The sequence below is a fragment of the Drosophila melanogaster genome, chromosome 2R (genome assembly GCF_000001215.4).
Source record: "Drosophila melanogaster chromosome 2R".
Taxonomy (NCBI): Eukaryota; Metazoa; Arthropoda; class Insecta; order Diptera; family Drosophilidae; genus Drosophila; species Drosophila melanogaster.
In genome coordinates, this window is record NT_033778.4 from 15,657,246 (window position 1) to 15,680,509 (window position 23,264).

The 23,264-nt window shown below is 43.9% G+C and overlaps 3 protein-coding genes and 1 non-coding gene across 11 annotated transcripts; 1 reads left to right on the forward strand and 3 right to left on the reverse strand.

Annotated features, from left to right (window-relative positions):
• Positions 1 to 72: 72 nt before the first annotated feature.
• Positions 73 to 19,424, reverse strand: fus (fusilli). Of its 8 annotated transcripts, NM_001169690.1 has the most exons (13): positions 18,272 to 18,708; positions 14,747 to 15,040; positions 10,366 to 10,620; positions 8,466 to 8,742; positions 8,180 to 8,269; positions 8,068 to 8,122; positions 7,079 to 7,189; positions 6,674 to 6,944; positions 6,227 to 6,553; positions 5,987 to 6,133; positions 5,679 to 5,925; positions 1,365 to 1,603; positions 73 to 1,156 (listed from the first exon to the last, which is right to left on the reverse strand). In NM_001169690.1, the coding sequence occupies exons 2-13, from the start codon at positions 14,873 to 14,875 to the stop codon at positions 722 to 724; spliced, it is 2,583 nt and encodes an 860-aa protein (NP_001163161.1). In that variant the 5' UTR covers positions 14,876 to 15,040; positions 18,272 to 18,708; the 3' UTR covers positions 73 to 721. The 8 variants fall into 8 exon arrangements, with proteins under 8 accessions (NP_001163161.1, NP_725479.1, NP_001246347.1 ...); NM_166105.3 differs by lacking the exon at positions 18,272 to 18,708 and adding an exon at positions 19,244 to 19,424 and having other exon boundaries at positions 5,987 to 6,553; NM_166108.3 differs by lacking the exons at positions 73 to 1,156; positions 1,365 to 1,603; positions 18,272 to 18,708 and adding an exon at positions 19,257 to 19,424 and having other exon boundaries at positions 2,771 to 5,925; positions 5,987 to 6,553.
• On the forward strand, positions 19,196 to 19,600 carry asRNA:CR45143 (antisense RNA:CR45143). The gene is made up of 2 exons (NR_124565.1): positions 19,196 to 19,299; positions 19,354 to 19,600.
• Positions 19,601 to 19,972: 372 nt separating this feature from the next.
• Gmppa (GDP-mannose pyrophosphorylase A) lies at positions 19,973 to 21,711 on the reverse strand. Its single transcript, NM_137207.4, has 4 exons — positions 21,335 to 21,711; positions 20,567 to 21,269; positions 20,244 to 20,508; positions 19,973 to 20,189 (listed from the first exon to the last, which is right to left on the reverse strand). Exons 1-4 carry the CDS (start codon positions 21,580 to 21,582, stop codon positions 20,089 to 20,091), a joined length of 1,317 nt encoding a protein of 438 aa, NP_611051.2. The 5' UTR covers positions 21,583 to 21,711; the 3' UTR covers positions 19,973 to 20,088.
• A 469-nt stretch (positions 21,712 to 22,180) lies between these two features.
• Vha14-1 (Vacuolar H[+] ATPase 14kD subunit 1) lies at positions 22,181 to 22,839 on the reverse strand. Its single transcript, NM_057621.5, has one exon. The coding sequence runs from the start codon at positions 22,735 to 22,737 to the stop codon at positions 22,363 to 22,365; it is 375 nt and encodes a 124-aa protein (NP_476969.1). The 5' UTR covers positions 22,738 to 22,839; the 3' UTR covers positions 22,181 to 22,362.
• Positions 22,840 to 23,264: the final 425 nt, after the last annotated feature.

The window sequence follows — 23,264 nt, forward strand, 5'->3', positions numbered from 1 at the left end:
ATTGCATCCTGTTCCGGAATTAATGTTAAGCCGCTAACCCCAACGCTGTTAATCTATATACCACGACTATGCATTTCAAATAAAATTTATTTGTATATATTTAATTTAAACAAACGATAATATCTTTTCATTGCGAATGGGCTAACAAACAAAACAGATTACAAATGGGGACGACGTTTGTTTTCTGATGTTTTTTATCTTTTTTGGTTTTTTTTTTGTTGTTTTCTGGGAGTGCACAAGGATAATAACAATATTTGATGGTGTAGCCTACGGATAAAAACATGGAAAATCGCTGACTTCGATAACATTAACATGCGTTTACAAATAGATAATTGTATAAATAATTTTTCTATTGACTAGGGATAAATTTGTCGTATTTGCTTCGATTCTTTGCTAATTGGCTAATGTGTATATTTGGATAGAATGCAATGCAGCAGCGGAATAAATATAACATCGAATGAGTTGCACTGGGCAGCCTAACTACTTAGCACTAGCGGATTATCTGATATAGAAATTCATGAGGCGGCGGCGAGATAGCATTGCTTTGCTGCTCGTGCCGTTTTCAAATTTAAAACTTCGAGTTTTGTTTCGCCGCCATCGAAACTCACCACGCAGGTGTGAGACTCGGCTAGATTGCGGGGGGGCGTGTGGTTCTAAACTAGACTAACAGATAGGTTTCTTCGATTGGCAAGAAAAAAAGCTCGGCTTTTCGTTCGCTTCTCTACGAGATGTATAGTTCCACGCAGGAGTTGGTCACAAGGGGCGTGGCAGCTGCCCCCGCCGACCCCTGACTACCCGTCTTCAGCGGGGGCGCAGCGGCTGTTGTGGGTGTGGCATGGTTCGTGTCTATGCTGAGCAGCGTTTGTGATGCAGAGGTCTCTTGAGGCGTCGATGTGTCCTTTGCTCCTGTGGATGTGACGCCCTCCGTCTTTCCATTCACAGCGATCGATGGCATATGCGCTGGTCCCGCCTGACCGGCCAACTTAACGGAACTGGAGCTGGGACTTCCGCTTCCGGTCGAAGAAGGCGAAAACTGCTTGGGCGGCACAAAGGAGACGGCCGCTTTGGTGGGCGTGAGTATCAGGCCAGTACTTGTGTTCGGAATGGACACATTGGGCGGCGAAAGCGGCGAAGGTGGAAAGAAGTCCAGCGGATACTACAACATACAGAAATATGTTAACATTTTAATGTTTGTTTTAAAGATAATTACTGGGCTTTAAATACATTGCATTTCTATAAAATTCTGTGAAGGGGAATCCATGGTTCCATTTGCTTCTTTAATTTATAATATAATTTTCTATATCTAGAGGCGCAAATTTTTCAGCTTATCAGGTAGTGTAACTCGTGGGGCGTGTGGCTCTTACCATGGCTTGTGAGGGCGAGTGCGCCCCCGGCTGGCTGTAGTACGTGGTGGGCGAGACAGGCGGACTCGGGTAGGGCCAGTAGACGAGCGGCGCCGGGTAAAATGCGGACGCCGGATGGTGGTGCGGATGATGGTGCGATCGGGGCGTGGCCAGCAGGGGCGTGTGCGGCGGCGGTGGTGGCGGGGCCGCTCCGTAGGCCGGAAAGGGACCGCCATAGTGGGCGCCTAGCACGGTGGCACCTAATTGAAAATAAATAAAGAGTATTATTCCGCTGAAATGTTCATCGACTGAAGGGGTTCCTAAACAGAACAGGGTCGGGTTTCACTCTGGGAACTCTAGGGTAATAAGTGTTGTGAGTATGGCATTTGCTTGTTGAAGGGGAAGGACGAGGGGTCAGCAGACATATACAAGATATAAAGGTATATATGCGTGGGTTTACTGGTGTACATTAGCCAAACTTCTCAGCTTCTGTAGGTTTACTTATGCGGATAATTTAGCCACTCACTTTCATGGTTTGTGGCTCAACCTCACGTTTTAGTTGTTACTAGGTTAATTAGTGATCTTATCTCCGTAATTAATTGGCCAGTTAGTTTAGTCGATTAGTAGGGGCAAAATTGTATTCAAATCACTCACCGTTTAGACATTGCAAATGGTAGGAGAGACATATATAGTTGGTATTTTTGGAACGAGTATCTTACCACCTCACCCAGAGACCATGAAACAGTTGCGCACAAGTACGAGTACAAATTTTGAACATGTTTGGCCGATTGTTTTGGAAATTTAAATTTGTTTTCAGTTTCTTTTGTTTTTTTTTTTTTTTTGTTTTCGTTTTGGTTTGATGTTTCGTTCGATTGTTTTGTTTAATCCAAGCACCAGGCCCTCGCAGGCCGTAATTGATTATATAGAATGCGCCCGAAGGAACAAACTGCGTCGAGTTACATACAGGATGCGACTATGACTAGTACGATGTACGATGGACATTCCACTTAGAGTTACGATAGTATTTATGTGGCTAGAACAGTGACGGAAACAAAAACCAAACAAACTCCAAATGCCGATTCCGGATATCCACTCCCAGCGTTTTGGCCCTTGGACGAGGCGCTGAAATCGCGATCGAGTGTAAAGCTTAGCCCAAGCCCTATATCCCAGTTACATGTACATATAGGTGGGTGAATGGTGGAAGAGTGTGCGGGCAAGGAATAAGGATAGGGATCTTGGATGGACTGGTTCTCTTCTCGGTTTTGGGGGCATCAGTGTTAGTAAGGAGTTTAACCCATTATGATATCATATTGCTTATTAGTAGGTCTAGGAATAATCCTCTACTCATCGGGCAACACACAAAGGAGCGAAAGGGATGGTGACAGTGTGTGAGAGAGAGAGATAGAGAGAGAGAGCGGGCTTAGTTTAGGCGATATGTCGTATTTTATTGATGTAAAAAATTAATCAAAGATTTTTTTACTAACATCTAGTGGTAAAAAAGAATGGAATATCAAAAATCGTAAAATTTCCAAAAAACATTAAAACTGCTGTGCGTACAAACTAGTTAAGTAGATACAATTGATTATGTGTTGTTTCTTTAAAGTGGCCGTTTAACCCGCTCGGAAGCCACTTGATTGCCATTCTACGTAAGACTAAAGGTTAAATTAGGCTAAGGATTAGGCCAGGCGCAGACTATCTTTCCCATGCCTTTCCCTCGCTAAGCTCGATCTTCCCAAGCCGAGCGAAACTTAGTGTTAGACGCAGCAGGAGAAGACAGAGGTGGATATATGGATTTTGGTTTTGGGGGATTCGGTAGGTTGGGGAATTCGGAATCCGAAAGACGCTGACAAAAGCTCCTGTTTGTGTAAGAATTGAACAAAATGCTCATTAACTGAATTCCTATCTTAACTCACGAGATGTTCCTTATCATATATTGCAGATTTCTAAATACCTAGTGAGCTACGCCGAATTGTATATTATAATTTGGTTGACTTCTCATTATCATATCGTTTCAAAATAGTTACTTCTCAAGAGTTAAGACAGTCTTAAAGCTAACGAGCAATTTGCAGGATTGTAAGCCCGAGTCACCAGTAACCAGTTATCAGTTATCCGATTATGTAGACTAGTCACACTATATATGTATATAGACACTAAAGCGCCGCAACTTACAACAAGCTTTAGACTATAGATCTAGCTGATCCCGAATAAATTAGTGATGACAGAGAACACACAAACAGTGAGAGGTATTGATATCAAGAGGTAGAGAGTGATATAGTAGAGAGAACTATCCCATTTGCGACTAACACCAGTTACGCACACTTAAGAGCTACACCATAGATCTAGGCACTATGTATTTATAGGGTGTACGATATTGCAAGTCAGACGATGAGATTATTAATAATTGATTGTTAGCTGCCATGGAGAGACACGGGAAAAGATCGCCGCTAGAATTAAAATGCAATCCCATTTCACAAATCGCACAAACTTAAGGCTAGCGTGTATAAATGTAGGTATATAAATATGCATAAGTCGATAGGCACGCAACTCCACCCATCGATGGTTAATCCAAATCGTTTGTCTAACAAAACAGGGTTTCGTGATATTCGCTTTACTCGTGTTATCCCGTAAACAGTTGCGGGTTTCGATTTTCGTCTCAAAATTCAGTTTTAATTTGCGCTTGAGCCAACACCTGACGTGGTTCACGGAGGGAGGGGATCTTATGGCGGGCGCCAAGTGGCTATATTATAAACAGGATTACAAAGGGTAAACACTAAAATTAGATTGCACTAAATGAGCTTGGTGGCCACCGAGCCACCAATAAGAACTCCCTGCCCCATTGAACCACGTTAGCCTCTGTTGATTGCCTTCGAATAGGGGGACAGTCGAGGAGATATATATATATAATCTCAAGATATATACGTTCTCCTGCCCCTAAAAAACACGCGCGCACGCACACACACACCAAGCATACATCGAAATAAACAAATATAAGTCCATTGTTATGGAATGCTTAATTGATCAGGATACCTTGATCATTTCCAAAATGCCCTCTGTTAGCTGAACTACTTATGCGTGTATGGGTGAGCAGTGCTTTCTGGTGTGTGTGCGTGTGTGTGTGAGTGCCCGCGTGTGTGTGTATCGTTGTATATTAATTATAGTAAGTATGATTCGCTTAGACCATAGACAAGTATGCTTAGGCTACTACGAGTACTCCATACAAGAAAAGTACTTAAGTCTACAATCCAAATCGGTAATTATTAAGCTCTAGAGAATGCCTGGTATGCGTTGTGTGTGAGTGTGGCCATGATGATACATGATATGGTTATGTGTGCGCCTTAATGTAGGGTATTATATGAACGCCCCACCCACTCGCGGAATGTGCCCGAAGTGCTGGAGGTGGAGCTCTTATTTCAGGTTTTGTCGGATCTAGGTTCTAGATTCCCGAATTATAGTACGAGTAAACACTGCTGGGCTGCCGGGTTAAGGCCCGCTTAGCAGCACTGGCCGCCGCTGCCGCTCCGGCTGCCTCCTGCTGAAAGGCGTTCTCGTACGAGCGCTTCATCGATTGACTCAGCGAGGAGTTGCTGGCGGAAGGCGATGCGGCTGCTGCCGCTCCAGCAACTGCTGCTCCTGGCGCCACTCCAACGCCCGATGCCGCCCCCGCTGCTGACATATAGCTGAGCGGAAAGGGCGGCAGGTAGGCGGCCGAAGGCCTCTGCATGAGCACGAATTGCGGCTGACCTTGTTGCAACATGGCACTGGCATAGAGTTGCTGTTGTTGCTGCTGCTGTTGCAGGTACAGCGGATGCTGTTGCAGCATTGCACTGGCATAGAGCTGTTGCTGCTGCTGTTGTTGCTGCTGCTGTTCAGCGGCCAAGGCAGCAGCTGCAGCCTGCTGTCGCACCAACAAACTTTGCTGGGCTATGAACTGAGCCTGTTGTTGGGCCAGCAGGGCGGGTGTGGAAGCTGCTGCAGCAGCCGCAGATCCTGGCGGCGGCAGCGAGAAAGGATTGAGGGCGTAACCCTGAGGTGCCAAGGCCACCGCGGCATTTTGCAACGAAGCAGCGGAATGAGCAGCTGCAGCTGCCGACTGCTGACCAGCTGACATGAAGGAGGCCAAACCGGATGCGGAAGCGGCAGCCGAAAGTCCCGGCAACATAGCCGATGAGGCGGACAATCCGTGGTGGGCGGCGGCGGCTGCCGCATGGGCGTGGCCCGTGGCGTGCGCATGCGCATGAGAGTGCGGGTGAGTGTGTGTATGAGTGCCGCCCAGCGGCGACTGAGCGGTACCGGCGGCTACGGTCGTCGGCGACTGACCCGCCGAACTGAACATACCCGTAGTGGCGGCCAGCAGTGATTGCTGCTTGTGAGCGTGGCCAAGGTGAGGCGGCGGTGGTTGTGCCACCGGTGAGGCCAGACCTCCGTTGAGGACCATGTTCATGTCGTCCCCGGAACACTGGAACACCTCGATGTACCGATACTTCTTGCCGAACATCATATAATGGTTGTGCCTGCGCTGAGCACACAGACGCGCTGACTCCTCCAAGTCCATCTGGATAAAGGCCTCACCGCTTGGCTGGCCCTACAAGATCAAGAACAAAGGGTTAAATATACTACTTAATATACTATTAAAGCAAACTAACCTGTGCATTGATAACCATATGGACACCTTGATAAATGATGTGCTTTGCAAAGTCATCGAGGAAATGCAGAATGTGCTCGACCATCGCCTCGTAGGGCAGTCCGCGCAGTCGGATGCAGTTCTTGGTGGTGCCCGAGGTGATGAGGTGCTGTGTGGGGAGAGGGAGAGCGGGAGGTGGCACGGGGGGGCACAGGTTAGCGGGGCTGGCTCCGAGGCTGTGGCTGAGGCTGTGGGCACCCACCTGCGGCAGCAGCGGCAGCTGCATCGTGGGCAGTTGGGCAATCAACGGCGGCTGGCTGTGCCCACCGCCCGACTCATAGTTCTTGGGGTCCATCGACCGGTTGAGCACCTGCTGCACCTCGGCGGTCGTGGAACGGAATAGCTCAATGTACCGCTGCCCAATGGATTCACGGTGCCGGCCCAGCGCCTTGGGCGCATCCGTCTCGTTTGCGAATAGCACGAAGGCATCACCCGTGGCCCGTCCATCCGGCTTCTTAACGAACAGCACGCCCTCATTCCCGTCAAGAACATGGCAGGGCGGAGTATCCCCAGTGGTGAAGAAGTCCAGCTGAAAGGGGTAATTATAAAATTAGCATGAGTTTTAATAATTCTTCTTTAAACTGCATATGGATTTGTCGCATCCAGAGGTAGAATGAAAATGAACTCCTGGGCAGCTGCCTGTACTTACCACTTGCTTGGCGGTGGCGTCGTATGGTAATCCCCGCATGCGAATGATCACCTGGGCGCCCTTCGAAAGGAAGGCTTGCGCCTCATTGGAGGCTCCGCCGGCAATGGCCAGAAAATCCTCCCCCGATGCCCGGTACACCTCGATGTAGCGGGTGCCGATGTGGTGCTTGTGCCGCTTAAGCGCCATGTCGCGATGCTCCTGGCATACAAAGCGTATCAAAGCCTCGCCGTTACGACGACCGAGCGGAGAAAGACAGAGGGCCACGCCGCCTCTGGAATTCGAAGAAGGGGAGCGGTTAGCGGGTGGGTAGATTGATAAAGTGGGTCGCTCGTAATCTCGACACGGCCGACCCCTGAACTGTCTTATCAATGGGATGGCCTGGGCAATACTCCACATATTACTCACTTGGCTACGTTGAGGCCGCGGAAGAACTTGGCAATGTCCTGGTCGCTGCTCTGCCAGGGCAATCCTCTGGCCCTTACGATGCAGTTACCGTCGACTTCGTCGTCTATGGAGCTGTGGAGGAAAATGGGGAAAATCCGTAAGCATGGTGTTTTTGAAAAACCACCTATCCCGAATCAGGGGGTTATGCAACACGTAATGGGCCCAGCTCTTGGGCAAGGAGAAAAAGGCGTCGCAGTCACGTTCCGATGTGCAACCAAAGTTCTTGACGATTACCAAGTCGCATAAACATTTCTGCTGACTCTCCCGCAAACACACACTCGCACAAATAAAACAGAATGTCATGCATAAATGGGCCAAGCAAAAATACAAAAAAAAAAATACAACAAGAAAATAAAACCCAACGAGCAGCGCGAACAAATAAAAAACATGAATAATCAGACTTGGCAGACTTGGACACAGCAAGGAGTTTCAGAAAATTGCCATTCCGGGAAGGGGGTTACCTCTGTCGCTTGCTAATTGAAACTTTTATAGTGATTGGAACCAAAAAAAAAAAAAAAGAAAACAGACCCCAATCTCTAGGAGCCGTAGGTAGTTCAATATTTCCAGGCGATCTGGCGATAACAAGAGCCGTGCATTCACGTTGCCTCTGATCCGTTACAATGCCACCCGATACCACACGATGCCATCGGCTGAGAACCGATCCCGTGGAAACACTATAGCTATGTGGCTCTACGATCGAGCTCTTATCGCCTCCCAATCCAAACGAAGACTGACGAAAGCGACGCTCCCAGCTCGGATTTGTTGGGGCCTTCTTCCACTGTCACAGTTTTCGAGTGATTTCTTGGTGGGCTTGGCGATCGTTTTGAGTTCTTTGAGTGAGTTATTCCCACTCGAAATAGTGCTTGGATCAGCTGAGAGGGGCTTGAGTCGACTTGGGTTTTGGGGAACCAGTTCAGACGAATCCCAAACACAAACTACTACAAACTCACCAAATTCCAGGTTCTAGTACCAGGTTGACCAATTCGTTTGCAGCAAATTTGTGACCTGTAAAAATAACTCCCCAACAATTCAGAGATAAAGTGCCAACTTTATATAACTTACCTGCCTGGAGCAGCGTCTGGATCACAGTGACCATGTCGCGGGATTCGCGAATGTAAAAGTCGTTGTCCTCAACGGATGAAATATTAAGTTCTGTTGCGGGGAAAGTAATAAAAACTAATTTAAACCGTGTTCAGTTAATCAAACCAGGCAAATAGTAATCGTTTTATGAGCAAAGCTTAATTAAAACTCATATTAACTTAATATGCATTCGGTAACAATTATTAAAGATTATGCAAAACAAGCATTTTGCATTTTAAATCAAGGATTTGAAACGATTGCAACATACCTCCCAGCATCTCGGCAATGGACTGGGGCATGGGCAGCGTTGGCGCCTGGAGCATCTTCTTCACATCCTTGACGGGAACGAGGGCGCGGGCAAGGTCGCCGGACTTGTAGCGCAGGAACTCCTTGCGCAGATCGCTGAAGCGGTTGTAGTACGCCGGTAGCTCCACATCCTTGGCACTGGCCTCCCGATGGAGGCACTGCCTCAGGGGCAGCTGGCCGTCTGTGACCAGCTTGATCTCCGTATCGTGGAGCGACAGAGATCGCAGATAGGCATCGAACTGGAGGGTGGAGTCGCGGGAAATACACATTTAGTTACCAATTGCAATTAGCACGTCTCGTAAAGACAGACGATGGAAAAGAGGGAGTGGGCCAAAGGTTAATAATAGCATTTGGAAAAATACCCCAAACATTCCATTGGCCCGTGGAGAAAAGTAGTTACTTTGGGTCACTGATAGTGCCACATTCCCCAGATTCGCCCCAATGCCAATGGCTTAAACCCGTTTGCTGGCCGGCAATTATGGCCAATTAAGTGAACAGTTTTCATCCATGTCATGGTGAGTAAATATAACACGCGGCTTAATGTCGCATTACCAGCTCGAAATCGCAACAGAGCAAGGAGTGTAATCCAGATGACATCACTAATCTTGAGCCACCACCTTACGATGTTCGAGTGCAGCTTTATCTCCGGGCAATGGCTTTATTGGCCCTATTGACTTGGCCAATTAGCATGCCAGACTTGTGCCGGTTTCCCTGTGCGTCACGCGTCAATCTCGCCAGAGAACAAAGGTTCCCAGATGCACTTTTAAGCCAAGCTAAGTAATTGCCTTGACCAATGGAATATCACACAGCGAAGATTATATGGAAGTATTTGATCGATGCTTTGCTAACTACATGTTAAAGATTAACAGCAGCATTTTGAGATTATAATAATTTCCAGATCTATATAAAACAATCATTTATAACTAATCTTCATCCAAATTAAATGTTGCTATTAAAACCACTATATGTACAGCTCTTAACTGATTATTCAAGGTTGAAAGAGCGTCAACTGTTTGAAGTAGTTAAAATTGGTGATGAATCCAAAATATCAAACAAAAACTACCCCATTCATATCGAGATGCTTTATCTGCATCAGCAGCCAACAATGTGTGTCGCATTTGTTTGCAGAGCGTCATTTCCCAGTTCTTCTGACCGAATGGAGCTAAAAGTGGAGACGGGGGCTTGCCTGGAGTGTTCGTGTTATCAGTGGGTCAGATAAGCGCTCAAGGGGTGGGGTGCTGGCGTTGGCATTGGGTGTGGAATCTGTGCTGGGGTAAAGTTCTTCAGAGGATAATGCAACCCGTCGTGACTCTGCGAGAAACTCGACCAATCACCATGACTCCCTCGGTTCCGAACTAGATCATCGGTATTGGCTTATCACAAGTCGTTCGATATGTGCAGCACTAATGTCATTCATCTTTTCGTTTTCGTAATTTATAGCTTGAATACTTTATAAATATAAATCTTATAAGAAAACAGTTTTTACTGGTATCCATTCACCGTACTTTACTATTGTTATACTAAACTTGCTCATATTATCACATTTCAATACATTGAATATAACAAAAATTTCCACTGTGTATCTGCTTTGTATATAGCAGCACGCGTAATCCGATGCCCATTGATAAGGGTCCACGCAGCAGGCCTCATAAAACTCGTGGCAAGGACTCTCTCTTTTGAGAGAGTAAGCGTTCCATAAATAGACCCATCCGCATACCACTCAAAACATGTGCATTTGCTGGTGGCATAGTGCAGGGTAATCTTATCGTAATCAGTTGATAACCAATTTGAATCGAAATGAACCAAAACAACCCGAACAACCTGCTCTGATTACCGCACGGATCAGATTGGATTATACGCACCTCTTCGATGGCCTCGCTCAATGGTTTTCCAGCCGCCTGGGCCTCAGCAATGGGTAGAATCAGCTCGGATCCGTTCTCCAGGCTGTTTCCGTTGCCACTGGTGCTTCCACTGCCATTATTGGCATCCCCGATCGCCAGGGGCGGGGAGCTGGCCGTGTTATTGGTGACACTCGAGTTGTCCGAGGAGCTCGAGATGGTGCGATCTTTGATGAAGTAGCCATCCGGCCGCACGAGTATTTGTTTGGTGCCTACGATCTGAAAATGTGAATATGAATGGTGAGATGTAGTCATTAGTTTACCTTGACAATGATAAGTGTCGGTAATAATGATAGGGGCAGTACAAGGTATAGTCTGGGCTATGACATAGAAATACCCTTTCAAAAGAGTACACGTGTGTACGCGGCTTTCGAGTTTGCTAGATTATAACGATCTTATATAACAATATTTATAATGAGGCCAAGCTTATGTCATCCTTAATAGAAATCACTTTAAGAACTACCTTAGAGCTAAAGAAAACATTTCGAAAATCGGAAAAACAGTAAGCATGACTATTTCCAGCCTTATCACCCTGACATTAAAACCGCTCTTGACCGAGTCAACTTTTCCTATCACTACCATTCGAGAGTCGAGTTCACCTGCAACTCAGACCGCAAAATTTTTCTGGCTCTTCCTGGGAAATCATTTCCTAGGCGTCTTTCCGGAAACCTCCAATCTTTCGGAACCCAGAAACCGCAATCCCAATTTCAATTCCAAAGGGAACAAAGAATGGTGCTTGCGTCAGCGGATATGCAAAGAAGTTACGATCCGATTCCAAATCGGGGTTCTCTGCAGGTAGTTGGGCGCTATGCAAATCTATTAGGCCTTAGGAAGAAAACTAAAAAAAGAAACATGGCGATTTTCTTTGTTTTCCGATTTCTGTTGGCGTCCAAAATTGATTTACATAGGCTTTGAATGTGAGAACAATACTGGAATTGGAGGTTTAAAGTAAAAAAAAAAAAAGATCGAGGGGTATATGGCAGTACGGCTCCGAAGAAAATGAAAAATGCATGAGTTGTGGTCATGTTATATTCAACGGACAAGAGAGTGGGGGTTAAGAGCACCCCTAATTATGCCAGCGTGGGGATCTCGATATATCCGAAGAGAGGGTATACACATATATTTTAGAATTTCCATTAACCCACTGATTTCAGCTCAATAGAAACGCCGATTAATTAAAGTTCAGCCAACTAAGAGTTCTAATTGGTTCAAGAGATTAAGAGCAGGCCCACCTTTCGCCCGTCTAGCCCCTCGGCACTCGATTTAGACGGCTTTTTGCAGTTTGTTTTCGAATGTTAATTAACTTTAATTGTTGCCATACGAGTCATAACTAGCCTGTAATTAACATGCCAATTACTCCATCTGTATATGTAAGCCAGCGAGTGTGCGAGTGTTTCTATATTAAATCAATGAAATTGCTCCCCAGCAAGAAATCTATAACAGTGAAAATCAATTTCAGATCGAGCTGACATGAAAATGGATCACCTGAGACGGAAAACGATGTTTCCGTTTGGGAAAGTCGTCTGCCTCTGCTCGTGCAGGCAGCATACTAAATTCTCTTATCACGTTGCACGAGCCATCGCTATAATCAAAACGATCCGATTTGACAGTCTGGTCGTTCTCGCCGTCAGCTGTCCAAAAAAAGAAGACCCAACAGTCCCTCCATTAGGCAGTCAAATGACAGTCAGAATCGGTCAGCATATTATTATTATTATAGTTCGATGTCTACTTGTATGGCAGAAGGCCTTCAAATGCGATTTCGATTTCAATTGCTGTCATTGGAATATTATGATTACGACACAAGGCATTAAATCGGGCTCACAATGACAAGTCAAATTTAATATTGTTATTAGTTTTGTAAATAACAAAGAATCTGTCGAAATTTTAGCTTTCAATATTAACTTTTACCAATAAATATAATATAGAGTTGTTTTTATTGCCCAATAAATGGTATATTTAACTTTATTCAAATGATTGCACCTCTAATTTCCAAAAACGCGTTTGTCTGCTGACCTGCGATAATTTAATACATAAATTCAAGTTTAAGGTTTGGTAATCAACATATTTAATAATCGTTTAAATAATACAAATAGTGACATTACTACAATATTGGCACTTTCGAAAACTTTGGATCTTTACCGTTTGAGCATTTTGTGACTACGATATTAGCATATATTTCGCAGACTAAATTTCGTATTCAGATATGCAACGACATTTATAATATATTTTATATAAAAGTCTGGTCTATACGTGTATTCCTCATTAGAGGGGTCTAAATCTATTCGAGGAATAGCGGAGAAAGGGAAGGATTTTGGAGAAATTCGAACGTCTGCCGGTGACCCCGTGACCTGGCCAAAAATAGCAAGAGGAAAGCGATACAATATTACCAATAATCTGCGCCGGGGACTCACCGCGAAGACGATTAACATAAAAATTGGCCCCAGAGCCGAAACGTTTTGCGAAAGCCACTTAGCTGGAAGCCAGAGTTTAAGCTTTGGTAATTAATTCACAATATTTTGGCAGTGGAACGCAGACAGAAGCTAACTGCTCTGACAGCGGGTCAGGGCCTTGGATGGATGGGTTTAAGATCTCGCACAGAAATGGAAGCGTTCGTAATTGCGGTCCCCCAATGTCGCCATTAAATGCCACTTAAGATCATCGCGGAGGTGGGCTAGTGGGCAGTCAGTCAGTCAGTCAGTCAGGCAGGCAGGCAGGCAGGCAGGACGGGCTGGGAGTAGCTGGCTGTACTTACTAAAATGTTGCGTGCTCGTCATAAAATCGCGACAATGTCAGGCAAACATCTCGAATACCCCCGGCCAGTGCCAGCAAATAGCCTCAAGAGCCCCGACCCGAAGGTACACACAGACCCATCTCTAATGGCCGGCAATTTCCTTCATCAGTTCTAGTCGGTGCGAAAACAACGTCCACTATATATGTTCATATGCATCTAAGTATATAGGTAATACCTCCTCCCAGAGTCGGTGCCTCTGAACACGCAGCCTCCGACGGAATCGAAGCGCCTACGTAATCCCCAGATACTAGACGATACTAGACGGATACTATACAATCCGATACGGGTTTTTGTGTGCACTCGAGATTGTCAAGCATTGGGCAAATAAAATTGCGTATTGAAAGCGACATTATGAGACGAAATGCATCGAATTGGGTAAATCGAGTAACGAGTCAATGCAACCGATAATGGGAAGAATAAATTATTCCAAGATGATTGGGACGCAAAAAAACGTTTACAGAAAATGAATGATCACAAAAGATTGAAAACATTATGGTACTGTTTTAAAGGATTGCAATACTGCAGCATTACATAATTTTCAATTTAAAAAACTTCTGTGTGCTTTCTTGGAAAAACTCACTTTGCCGGTTGACAAATAAATTTTAATGGCAGGCGATATTTTGTCGCGGGAATTTCGTAATGCCATAGAGCGCAGCTCCGTTGAGGGCTTCAGACGAGACTGCAAATCTCGGTTGTTGGCCTGCCCTTAGCCACCTCGGATGTTTAAAGATTTTTTCCAAACAATTAGTGTCAATCGCTTGGCAAACTCAAAATATGCAAATATCTATATACAATGTGCATGTCTCTCAGTTTCCCACTTGGTAGGGATCTCCCCGAAAAAACATAAACACTTAAAAGCAGGGAATGACACGTGAAGCTGAGAAAATCTACCAAGTGACAGTGTTAGTAAGTGCCAATCTCAACATTATTTTCGAAATACATTTGGGTAGAAAATTAGTGGGTTAAAGTCTAGAAATCATGAAAATCTAAAAAGGCTAATGCCTGTTACCATTATAATAAAACGATATTCCATTTAATATGTTTCTGTTGTAGCATTCAAACTCATTAAACTGTCTTAGAATGCATAAACATAATACATTCAAAAAGTCTTTAAGTATCTGTCACTAAGCATATGTACATATATGTAATGTTGAGAGTGCTTCCATAATGGCTTGCCCCATTTTGACCCTCGCTGAGCATCCCAAATATTTGGCGAATCAAAATCGAGAGCTGTAACATAATAAGCGATCGCCGCTCCACACAGTTGAAAGTGCAGCGCGTATTTCTCTCTGTGTGTGAGTGGGATCTGTTATCGCACAGCATTCATTAATTAAAGAGTAGATGAGAGCCGAGCGGTTCGACAAAATGGTGGTCAGTGGGCGGCGCCAGTCGAGCTTTCCCCATATAGATGAGGCATACTCACTGCCCCCTAGTAATACAATAATAATAGACCGTTACTTAAACTGAGCCATTAAATTTTGATCTTAACCTTTAGTACTTAAAAAAAGAGATTACTTCGCTATTATTGACAATTCAAATTTGAAGTTAACTCACCTGTCCAGTTGAAACCTCTAAGAGAACAAAGACCAGCAATATGATCTCCTTCTCGTCCGATCCCAGGCCTGATCCATTTTGGCCACAGGTCGCAATGTACAGTGAAACAACGTGCTCGGGAACCTGCATTTTGTCAATCTCTTACTGTGATGATCGATGTGACTGAAGAAGTTGGATCGCTCAATCTGGATCCCTTGATTAAATCTATAGCTAGAGATTATGCTCCTTGTACTGAAGCCTAAGGACTAGCTTTGGATGATCTGCATTTCAGGGCTGCACCGCCAGCGGTTGTGCCTGGAAATAAAAGAAATTAGTGGGCGATCAGTGATTACGCAATCCGTATGGAAAACGGAAAACTGCAAAACTGCACACTTGGACTTTGGGCTGCATATTAAGCAAGTACTAATTACGAGTGCGTTCAAGAAATGTCAAACAAAGCGAATCGGTTTGTGGCAGAGTCAAAGTTTGCCAAAGTAAAACCACTATTAAAGATAGACTATACTATATGTACATATGTATGCATGTGTACTGTGTGTGCTTGCACTAAAAAATCGAAAAGAAAGCCAAAGTCCGGTGATTTGAGCGAGACTTGGCAAAAGGCTTGACATCGCGACACTTTGCATATGCAATCCATTGTCCGTCCGTCCGTCCGTTTGTCCCTCCGTCCGTCACTGAACCCACGTGACGTTGCCAGTTTTCCCGTTGCGTTGCCGCTTTTCAGCTGCATTTGTAATTGGCTCGAGCAATGGAGCTTCTAAGACCGTTGACGTCAAAGGGGTCAAATTGAAATTAAAGTATTAACCCCCGACTGGCGATTTGAAATTTAATTTCGCCTCGCCATGCTGAAAGCGAAATGACAGACGGAGAGAACGTACGAGAAATTACAGTGCAATTTAATGAGCATTTTTAATGTGAAAAGTGTTACTCTTAATGAAAACACAAGACCCTCAGAGTTCAAACAAAAATGGCGTTCGTGGGTTAATCGGGCGCGCAGGCGCAAATCGCTCTCTGTTTGCTTGTAGTTGTCATGACTGCTCTTTTGCCGTAATTAAAATTTAAAATAATTCATACGTGCAAAAAGGCCAGCCTGTCGTAATTGAGCCACTTTAAGTGCTCCTCGTGTCGGATCTGATCAGATCGAAAGGGAAGCTGGCTTACAGTCTAACCTCGTCACATTGAACCATAATTTTAACGCCAAAATACCAAATAATGTTTGAAGTAAGTTTTTTTTTAATGTCATATTATAAATGTTATATAAAAATTATCTTTGTAGTCTAATGTTTTAAAATTTATTCAAACAGATATACCCAATTATAAAGTTCCAAGCTAACAAGCAGCGTACTGAGAAAATAAAAAGAATTTCAAATTTCTAGAATGAAATTAAGTGTTGTACTTATATAAGTTGGACTGTAGCATAATGCCCTGCTTTTATAGTCTACACTCGAAACTCTTCTCGTTCGAGGGGCTTTATCATCTCGAAGAGCGACCGTGTGGTAATGAGGGATTGCGGTTATAATCTTGCGTCTTGTGCAATTTATGACGTTTGCTTTTTATGGGTTTTAAACGTTTAACGTTTTTGCATCTTGCACCGCCCTTTGGTTTGTTTTTTTTTTCCGTTAGCAGGAAGTCATCATCAATACAGGTTCCCACGATTTCGTACTCCCCAAAAGAACTGCCTCGGCTTTCATAACCAAAAAGCCTAAACTGGTTCGCAAGTTTCTTGATTTTGACACTTTTCTCGACCTCCGGGGTTAGTTAAACCGAAAAGCTGCGTTTACTATTGCCTTAAAGTGCCCTATTTCCTGTTCAGAGACCTTAAGCCCTTACAGCCCATTAAAGACTGTTGATTTACGTCAACCTTTCGAGAGTGGTACATACGTACATATATCATGGATTGTGGTCTTATGAGAGGCTTTATGCGCTTTTAATTGATTGCAATGGAAACTATGAAAAGATACGGTTATGCCAGAAGGGCAGACACGCATTGATAAGTTTCCCTTTCGTTGAAATGAAAAAGGTACTATATTCGTTAATGAATGAATAACGGTAAGCGAGTCGCCCAATTAAGTAAAATAAAGAATAACCAAATAGACAATGGGAAAGCGTTGCGGCCATCATTAAAAATAAGAAACGCTAAACCCTGAATATCACAGCACAGTGGGACCTTCCTATCTTGAACTTGTAATTATTGTACGTTATAAAGATTTAAATAGATTTATATCGTATATCACAGAAACCAATAGAAATGTACCGTTTTTGTTAAGTCAGAGGTAATTTTTGGTAGTTTTCAAAACAACCATTTTCCTCAATATTAATGAGAATACGTATGTTAATCGCACAAATATTTGAATATATTGAGAAATGTAGATTATTGAGAGGTTTGCGTGTTGTGAAGATCGATTTTCGATTACTGCACTGTGCGAAAGACAAAACCATCAAGCCGTTATTAAATTTGAATTAGTGACAGGCGCAGCAGGAGCGGAATAAAAAACTAATACCACAACAGCGGCAACAACTATTGCAATTAATGAATTGCTACCTGCCTATTGGTAAACCAGAAAGTGAGCAGATTTTCATTGTTGGCCGATTGTTTGTTGTATTTCGGACTGGCTTATTAAATTATGAATTGCGCAAGTTTCTGTTTTACGATTTTTGTTTTAAGCATTGTTCCCCGCTTGCATATATGTTTTGTTGTTGTCGCTGGCGTGTGCCGTTAGTTGTTGTTGGAGCAACAGGAAATCTATTATTGCGCAAAAATTGCTGGCGAGAAATGCCAATTGCCAAAGTTATTCGCACAACAAAAAAGTGGTAGAAAAGCGCAGAGAAGAAACGAAGGAAAATGTTTTGGGCTCTCGCTCTATCTGGATTTTTATCTCGTTCCCTCTTTTAACTGGATCTCACGCAAGCAACAAGTGCAACTCTGAAATTGCTGCTGTTTTGTGATTCTGCAAATAAGAAAACAGATTCAGCACTAGGCGATCTTCAAATACGCTTTAGCAGGTGCATTTAAAATTCACACCGTTCTGTTTTTTCCTAAGCAGCATGAGTATCAAATTGGGGTAGTATCTTATCTTGTCGGATTTTAATTACTAAGTTTTCCAAAAAAAAAAACTAGACCATTAATGTAGCGGAATAATTGTCGTTCTATTTAAATTTTCCATAATCATATGGAATCATATGACAAACTTGAAGACTTCTCTAGTGCAGGGTATTCATAAACAAGTTGTGTTCTCTTTCTCTCAGCATCTTCGTTTTGGGCTCCGCTAACTGTAAATTTGTTTTCACTTTGTTTTTGTTAATGTCGCTCATTCATTTTGGTATATTTAATAGATAATTTGATTAACGGCAACAACAAGTGGTTCTCAATCGGATATTTTTCCCTCCCTCTCCCTCATCGACACTCTATGGCGCTCTTTATCTCCCTCTCGCTCTTTTGATTTTTGTTGGATGCCACAGGTTGTTGGTAAATGATATCTACAGCTTCCTCTTGCTCGTCTTCCTCTGTTTCTTCGCTTTCTTACTCACTTTTTTCTCCCTCTCTCAGCGACGCGACTTAACTGTTTTTACTGTTTTCTTATTTTATGATTTTTTTTCTGTTCAACACGTTGTATACATTGCACTTGTTGGCTTTTCACAAATTTTGGTTTTTATTGCACTTTCTTTTCTCTCGCACACAAACTCGAAAAGACCATATGTGTTACAGTTACATTTGATAAAACGCCTGCTATTTTTGTTTTGTGGCCTTTTGAATAGTTTACTATTTTAATTTAAAGCCAGCAAACAAGTATTTTCTTCTTCTTTTTGACCTGTTGCTTCCACCACTTTGTCTTGTTGTCTTTTTCTAGTTGTTGAATTGGTATGAGTGTGCGTGCAAACGTTTCGGTGTGTGTGTGTGTCGAATCTGTTTATTAACTTATTTAACCCGTCGCGCATCCGCTTGGCTTCAAGTCTGAAAAACAACTGATCGCCGCAGCGAAACGCAGGTAACCACGAAGGTAAATTAAGGTGAGCTGCGCTTACCTCTCTCTGTGTCGGTAGACAGAGAGCGAGAGAGCAGACCAAACAAGATTCCATCACGCACATACCAGCAAAAACAACAACATGGCCAGGTATGAGTTTGCCAATAGGCCTTGCGGTAGTTGGCAACTCGGCGGAGAGAGTGAGACACAGAGAGCTCAAGGGAGAGAGTTACACAAACTCCGCCAATAAAGCTTGGCTTAAAGCAAAGAGCTAGTCTATAAGTTTCCCACGCTGCGCAAGACAGTTACGCTCAGTGAGCATGACCCGCGCTTTTCCTCTCTCTCTCTGTCTCTTTCTCGTGCTCCCTCTCGCATAGAAGTTACCTGTGCTGCTCCACCAACACATTCGTCCTCCACCACACATACACACGTACACCTGCATACTGTTTGCTCTGCTCTTCTTCTTCCTCCTCCTCTTCTTCGCTTGCTCAATTACCAACGGAGAACGGTGAATGCCCACGTAGAATAGACTGCTTACCTGGTTACCTTACCTTTTGGCCAGAATCATCATTTCCAGCTAGTGGCCATTATTTGGTAAGTATACTAAGTAGTAAATTTCACTGTTTTAGAAGCGGTGGATATGCACAGATCAAAAGCAACAGGCGACGGCGACTAACTGGCTGACAACCGAGCAACGTAAACGCGTTTTGGTCAAAACGAATAAGAGCGGGAGCGAGAGAGAGAGTGGGAAAATCATCGGGAGCGCACAGGTATTGGTGTGCGTGGGCCGCTTTTTTGAGGAGCAACCGTGTCACGACCCCCAACTACTTGCACTTATCGATATCGGAATGTAAACTCCCCTTTTAAAGGTGCAAGATAAATAATTTACTCGAACAATAGTTAGCTTCCTTTAAAAAAAATAAACAATATGAATGCTGGTATTCTTAATTGCCTCGATTTTTTATAACAAATATACCAATAACTACTACATGTTTTTGATCTGAAAGATACGCTAGTGGGAGTGCGAGCGAGAATATACTGTACGAGTAACGGATATACCTAATTCAATTCCTTATAAAAAGCACACAAATGCAGAAAACTGCATCCCTCGACCACATTTATAAGAAAGTAATACCGCCGTAAAAAGTTTAATACGTAAAGGTATTCGAAAAAAAATTGTTTCCCAACTATCACATATCCATCTTTCAATCATAAAAGCACGAGTGCCGAGTAGTTTACCTTACCGGGTCAAAGACGTAGTAAAATTGGCTGCAGAGGATAAGACACATTTAATAGGGAGTTTTTCAGAATATAGCACAATATAAACATATAAAATGACATACTGATAGGGACACAGAGCGAAGATAAAAAATAAAATCATTCTCACAAGATGATCTCGTTTTTGAAGCTGCGACTGAGCTCCTTGTGCGGCAGTACAATGCTGTTCAGCAGGATTTTCTCGGCGGGCACCTGCACGAAACAGCCTGAAATTGAAAATTAGGATTCAAGAATGTCATCACTCAATTCAAAACACCTACCCAGTATGGTTATCGAGGGGTTTAGCTTGCCCTCGTTGTTGAAAAGCGGTGGGTTCTCCATTTTGGCAAAGGGTTTGTTGGGATCGGGATCACTAGGTGTGCCCTCGACTCGAGCCCAAGCTCCAATGGTGGAGCCCCTGCCCACAATAGAGTGCAGCACGAGCGTATGGTCCAGGATCTGTGCCTGCTCCAAAACAATCGATTCGCGAATGCGCACACCTGGTCCAATTGTCACTCCAGGTCCAATCGCCACATTGGGTCCCAGCTGGAACAGGACCTTTTTGTTAGAAGCACTCTAAAAAATAAGTTTGATCTAGACCAACCACTGCGCTGTGATGGACAGTGGCACTGGGATGCACATAGACGTCCGGATGCACTGTGCAGATCAAGCTGCCGTCCCCTTCTCCGCGCTTGATCCCCACATTGGCCAATCTCTCGGGATGCGTTTTCTTGTACAGGCCAAGATAATGACGATTTGCGTAGATTGCCGACCCAGCAGTCTTCAGTTGGGACCACCAGTTAGGCACTGGCATGGCAAAGAGTTTATCGGTTCCAGCCAGGGGCGTAAGCACCTCCTGTTCCCACTTGATGTGCCCCTGCTCTCGTCCATTTCCATTTCCGTTTCCATTGCAAAATGCCTGGCAGCTGTACTCCTGACCTCTCGAATGAAAAATCTGTGCCAACACCGTGAATATATCCATGGAACAGACATACACCCCACAGTTGATAAATGTGGACACATAGGAGCTAGGCTTTTCTACATAATGCGAAACGGCTCCGCTACTCCGATCGAAAACCAGACAGCCGTAGTGCAAGGATTGCTGACGTGTCGCCTCCGTGGACATGATAGTAACCAGAGCACTCGCCGGGCGCTTCTCGTGAAAGTCGCACAGTTCTTGCAGCGGAAAATCAGCGCAAACATCTCCGTTCAATACGAAGAAGGCTCGGGGGTTACCAGCTCTAATCTGATCCCGGAAATGGTACATTCCGCCTGCAGTGCCCAAGGCAGTGAACTCCTGAAGGTACCTATGATAAAGGGTAGGTCAACTTGGAACTTAAGATTCAAGTTCTTCCAAAGCCCCTCTTCCCACCTGATGTTGATGTTGCTGCTGCTGTACAGGGCCTGCATGTCGCCCACGAATCCCTCCATTTGGGTCTGCGGATAATAGCCGATGATCAGGATCTCGCGTATATCGGGCAGCTGGGCGCAGGCCTCAATATGATGGGCGATTAGAGGACGACCGGCCAATGGAAAGAGCGGCTTGGGCGTGTCAAGCGAAAGGGGGCGAAAGCGGGTGCCCTTCTGGGGACCGCCGATCAGGATAACGGCCTTTAGCATGGTGTGCGTGCAGCGGTAAGATGACTAATGACGATCGATCAACTTGTGGCCAGGTTCTCAGAAAGATATATTTTATGTTTACGTTGCCAGCTAGAAAATACTCCGCTCTACAACAGCTGATTGCGCTAACAGCCCTTGGAATAGCTGATAACAGACTTAACAGCACGCTGAACTTGTTATCTGGTAAATTTATACAAGATATTCCTTTAGCCTTAAAATCAGCAACACCAAACTCATTGAAAATGTATGGAACATTTAACACAGCTAATCTAATTTCAAAATTTAATAGCTAATTTATTTTAATGAAAATTCTAGATACCACATTTATGCGGGGCATACTGTTAATCAAGTTTCTTATCTACTGGTAAAAAAAATTATTCTGGCAACAAATTGATAAATAAATAACCAATGCCATTGCCAAAAATTAGATTTCTTACAAATCTGCAAATGAGAGTTGTAAGGATGAACACCAATTTAGTGGCTTAATATATTTTTGACCTATCGAATGCGCACTGTATCTTTGCTGGAAGACTGTTACTTGACATAGCTGGAAAGACCTTTCAATGGAAAACCTCCAGATATCAGACTTCCAGTATTTGATTTGGAACAATTTGATTTTAATCTATTTATACAACGAAAACCATTTAATAAATGTCTTTAAATACACGATAAGAACAAAGGCGAAGCACTGAATCTATGGATAGTTGTTTACAGGGTGTAAAGCAATTCTCTGGCGGTTGCAGCAATACGAAACAGTGTCCTCGAGCAGAATTCGAGGAATTAGCGCACCAGATCCTCCGGATTGAACATGCCGCGGGCGCGACGCAGAATGGAGTCCTTGCTGGCGTCGTACGGATGGTCCTTGGAGGGAATCTCCAAAACAGCGGGCACGGGCGACGTATGGGCATCGATCACATGACGAATAAGCTCGGCGCAGTTCTGGTTGATTAGAATGATGTCGATATCGTCCCGCTTAAGGAAACGCTTGAAACAGTCCTCCAGTTCGCTGACGGCCGTATTTTTGTCGACCACCATAAAGTTGGGATGGCGATTCTTGTTGATCTCGCCCACTCCGCCGAGCAGAAAGCCCACACAGGTGTCCTCGTCGCCGATAACGCTGATCAGTTTTCCCTTGATTGCCGAGTGCAGAGCCATTTCGATTGGTTTTTTCTAATTTTTTCTTACGAGCGATGTGGACAGCGAAATTAAAACCTAACTCTGGAAAATGTACGGGTCAGCTGGTCTCTATCACATGACACAGTTGCGGTCTACAGCACTGGAAGGCGCCTAACAGCACCGCATTGGTATTCTTAGTAGGTATTTTAGTACCGTAGCGTAACGGTATCTTCTGATGGTGTGACCGTAAGGCACAGTGTTATTTGTGATTTTTAAATAAATGAAAATACTGTTAAGAGCTTTAATGTTTTTTTTATTGCTAATCGAGCGTATTAGTTTTAAATGTGTTTTAAATTCCAGGAATTAAGAAGTAGCTTGCCATAAATTATATTCTGGTTTTAAGAAAAATATCCATTTTTCTGAAAATTTGGATCTAAAATTCTTAATTTTTCAGTTGTTCAAAAAGGTCAAGTTATTTAGCGCTAAAAACATTTTGGTAAAATCCCGCTCTTTCTGATAAGAGTAAAAATATTAATAGAAACAGCATTCTCATAGCTGATAAGCTT

Bases quoted from the DNA above. Each gene is read 5' to 3' on its own strand.
- fus (NM_166108.3), bottom strand. From the start codon at position 14,875: ATGCAGGTTCCCGAGCACGTTGTTTCACTGTACATTGCGACCTGTGGC. The intron at 8,123-8,179 runs GTAAGTTATATA...TTATTTTTACAG, and splicing joins CCAGACGCTGCTCCAGGCAG to GTCACAAATTTGCTGCAAAC. The intron at 6,945-7,078 runs GTGAGTAATATG...TTCGAATTCCAG, and splicing joins CGCGGCCTCAACGTAGCCAA to AGGCGGCGTGGCCCTCTGTC.
- Gmppa (NM_137207.4), bottom strand. From the start codon at position 21,582: ATGCTAAAGGCCGTTATCCTGATCGGCGGTCCCCAGAAGGGCACCCGC. The intron at 21,270-21,334 runs GTGGGAAGAGGG...CCTTTATCATAG, and splicing joins AGCAGCAACATCAACATCAG to GTACCTTCAGGAGTTCACTG. The intron at 20,509-20,566 runs GTTGGTCTAGAT...GTCCTGTTCCAG, and splicing joins CTGTCCATCACAGCGCAGTG to CTGGGACCCAATGTGGCGAT.
- Vha14-1 (NM_057621.5), bottom strand. From the start codon at position 22,737: ATGGCTCTGCACTCGGCAATCAAGGGAAAACTGATCAGCGTTATCGGC.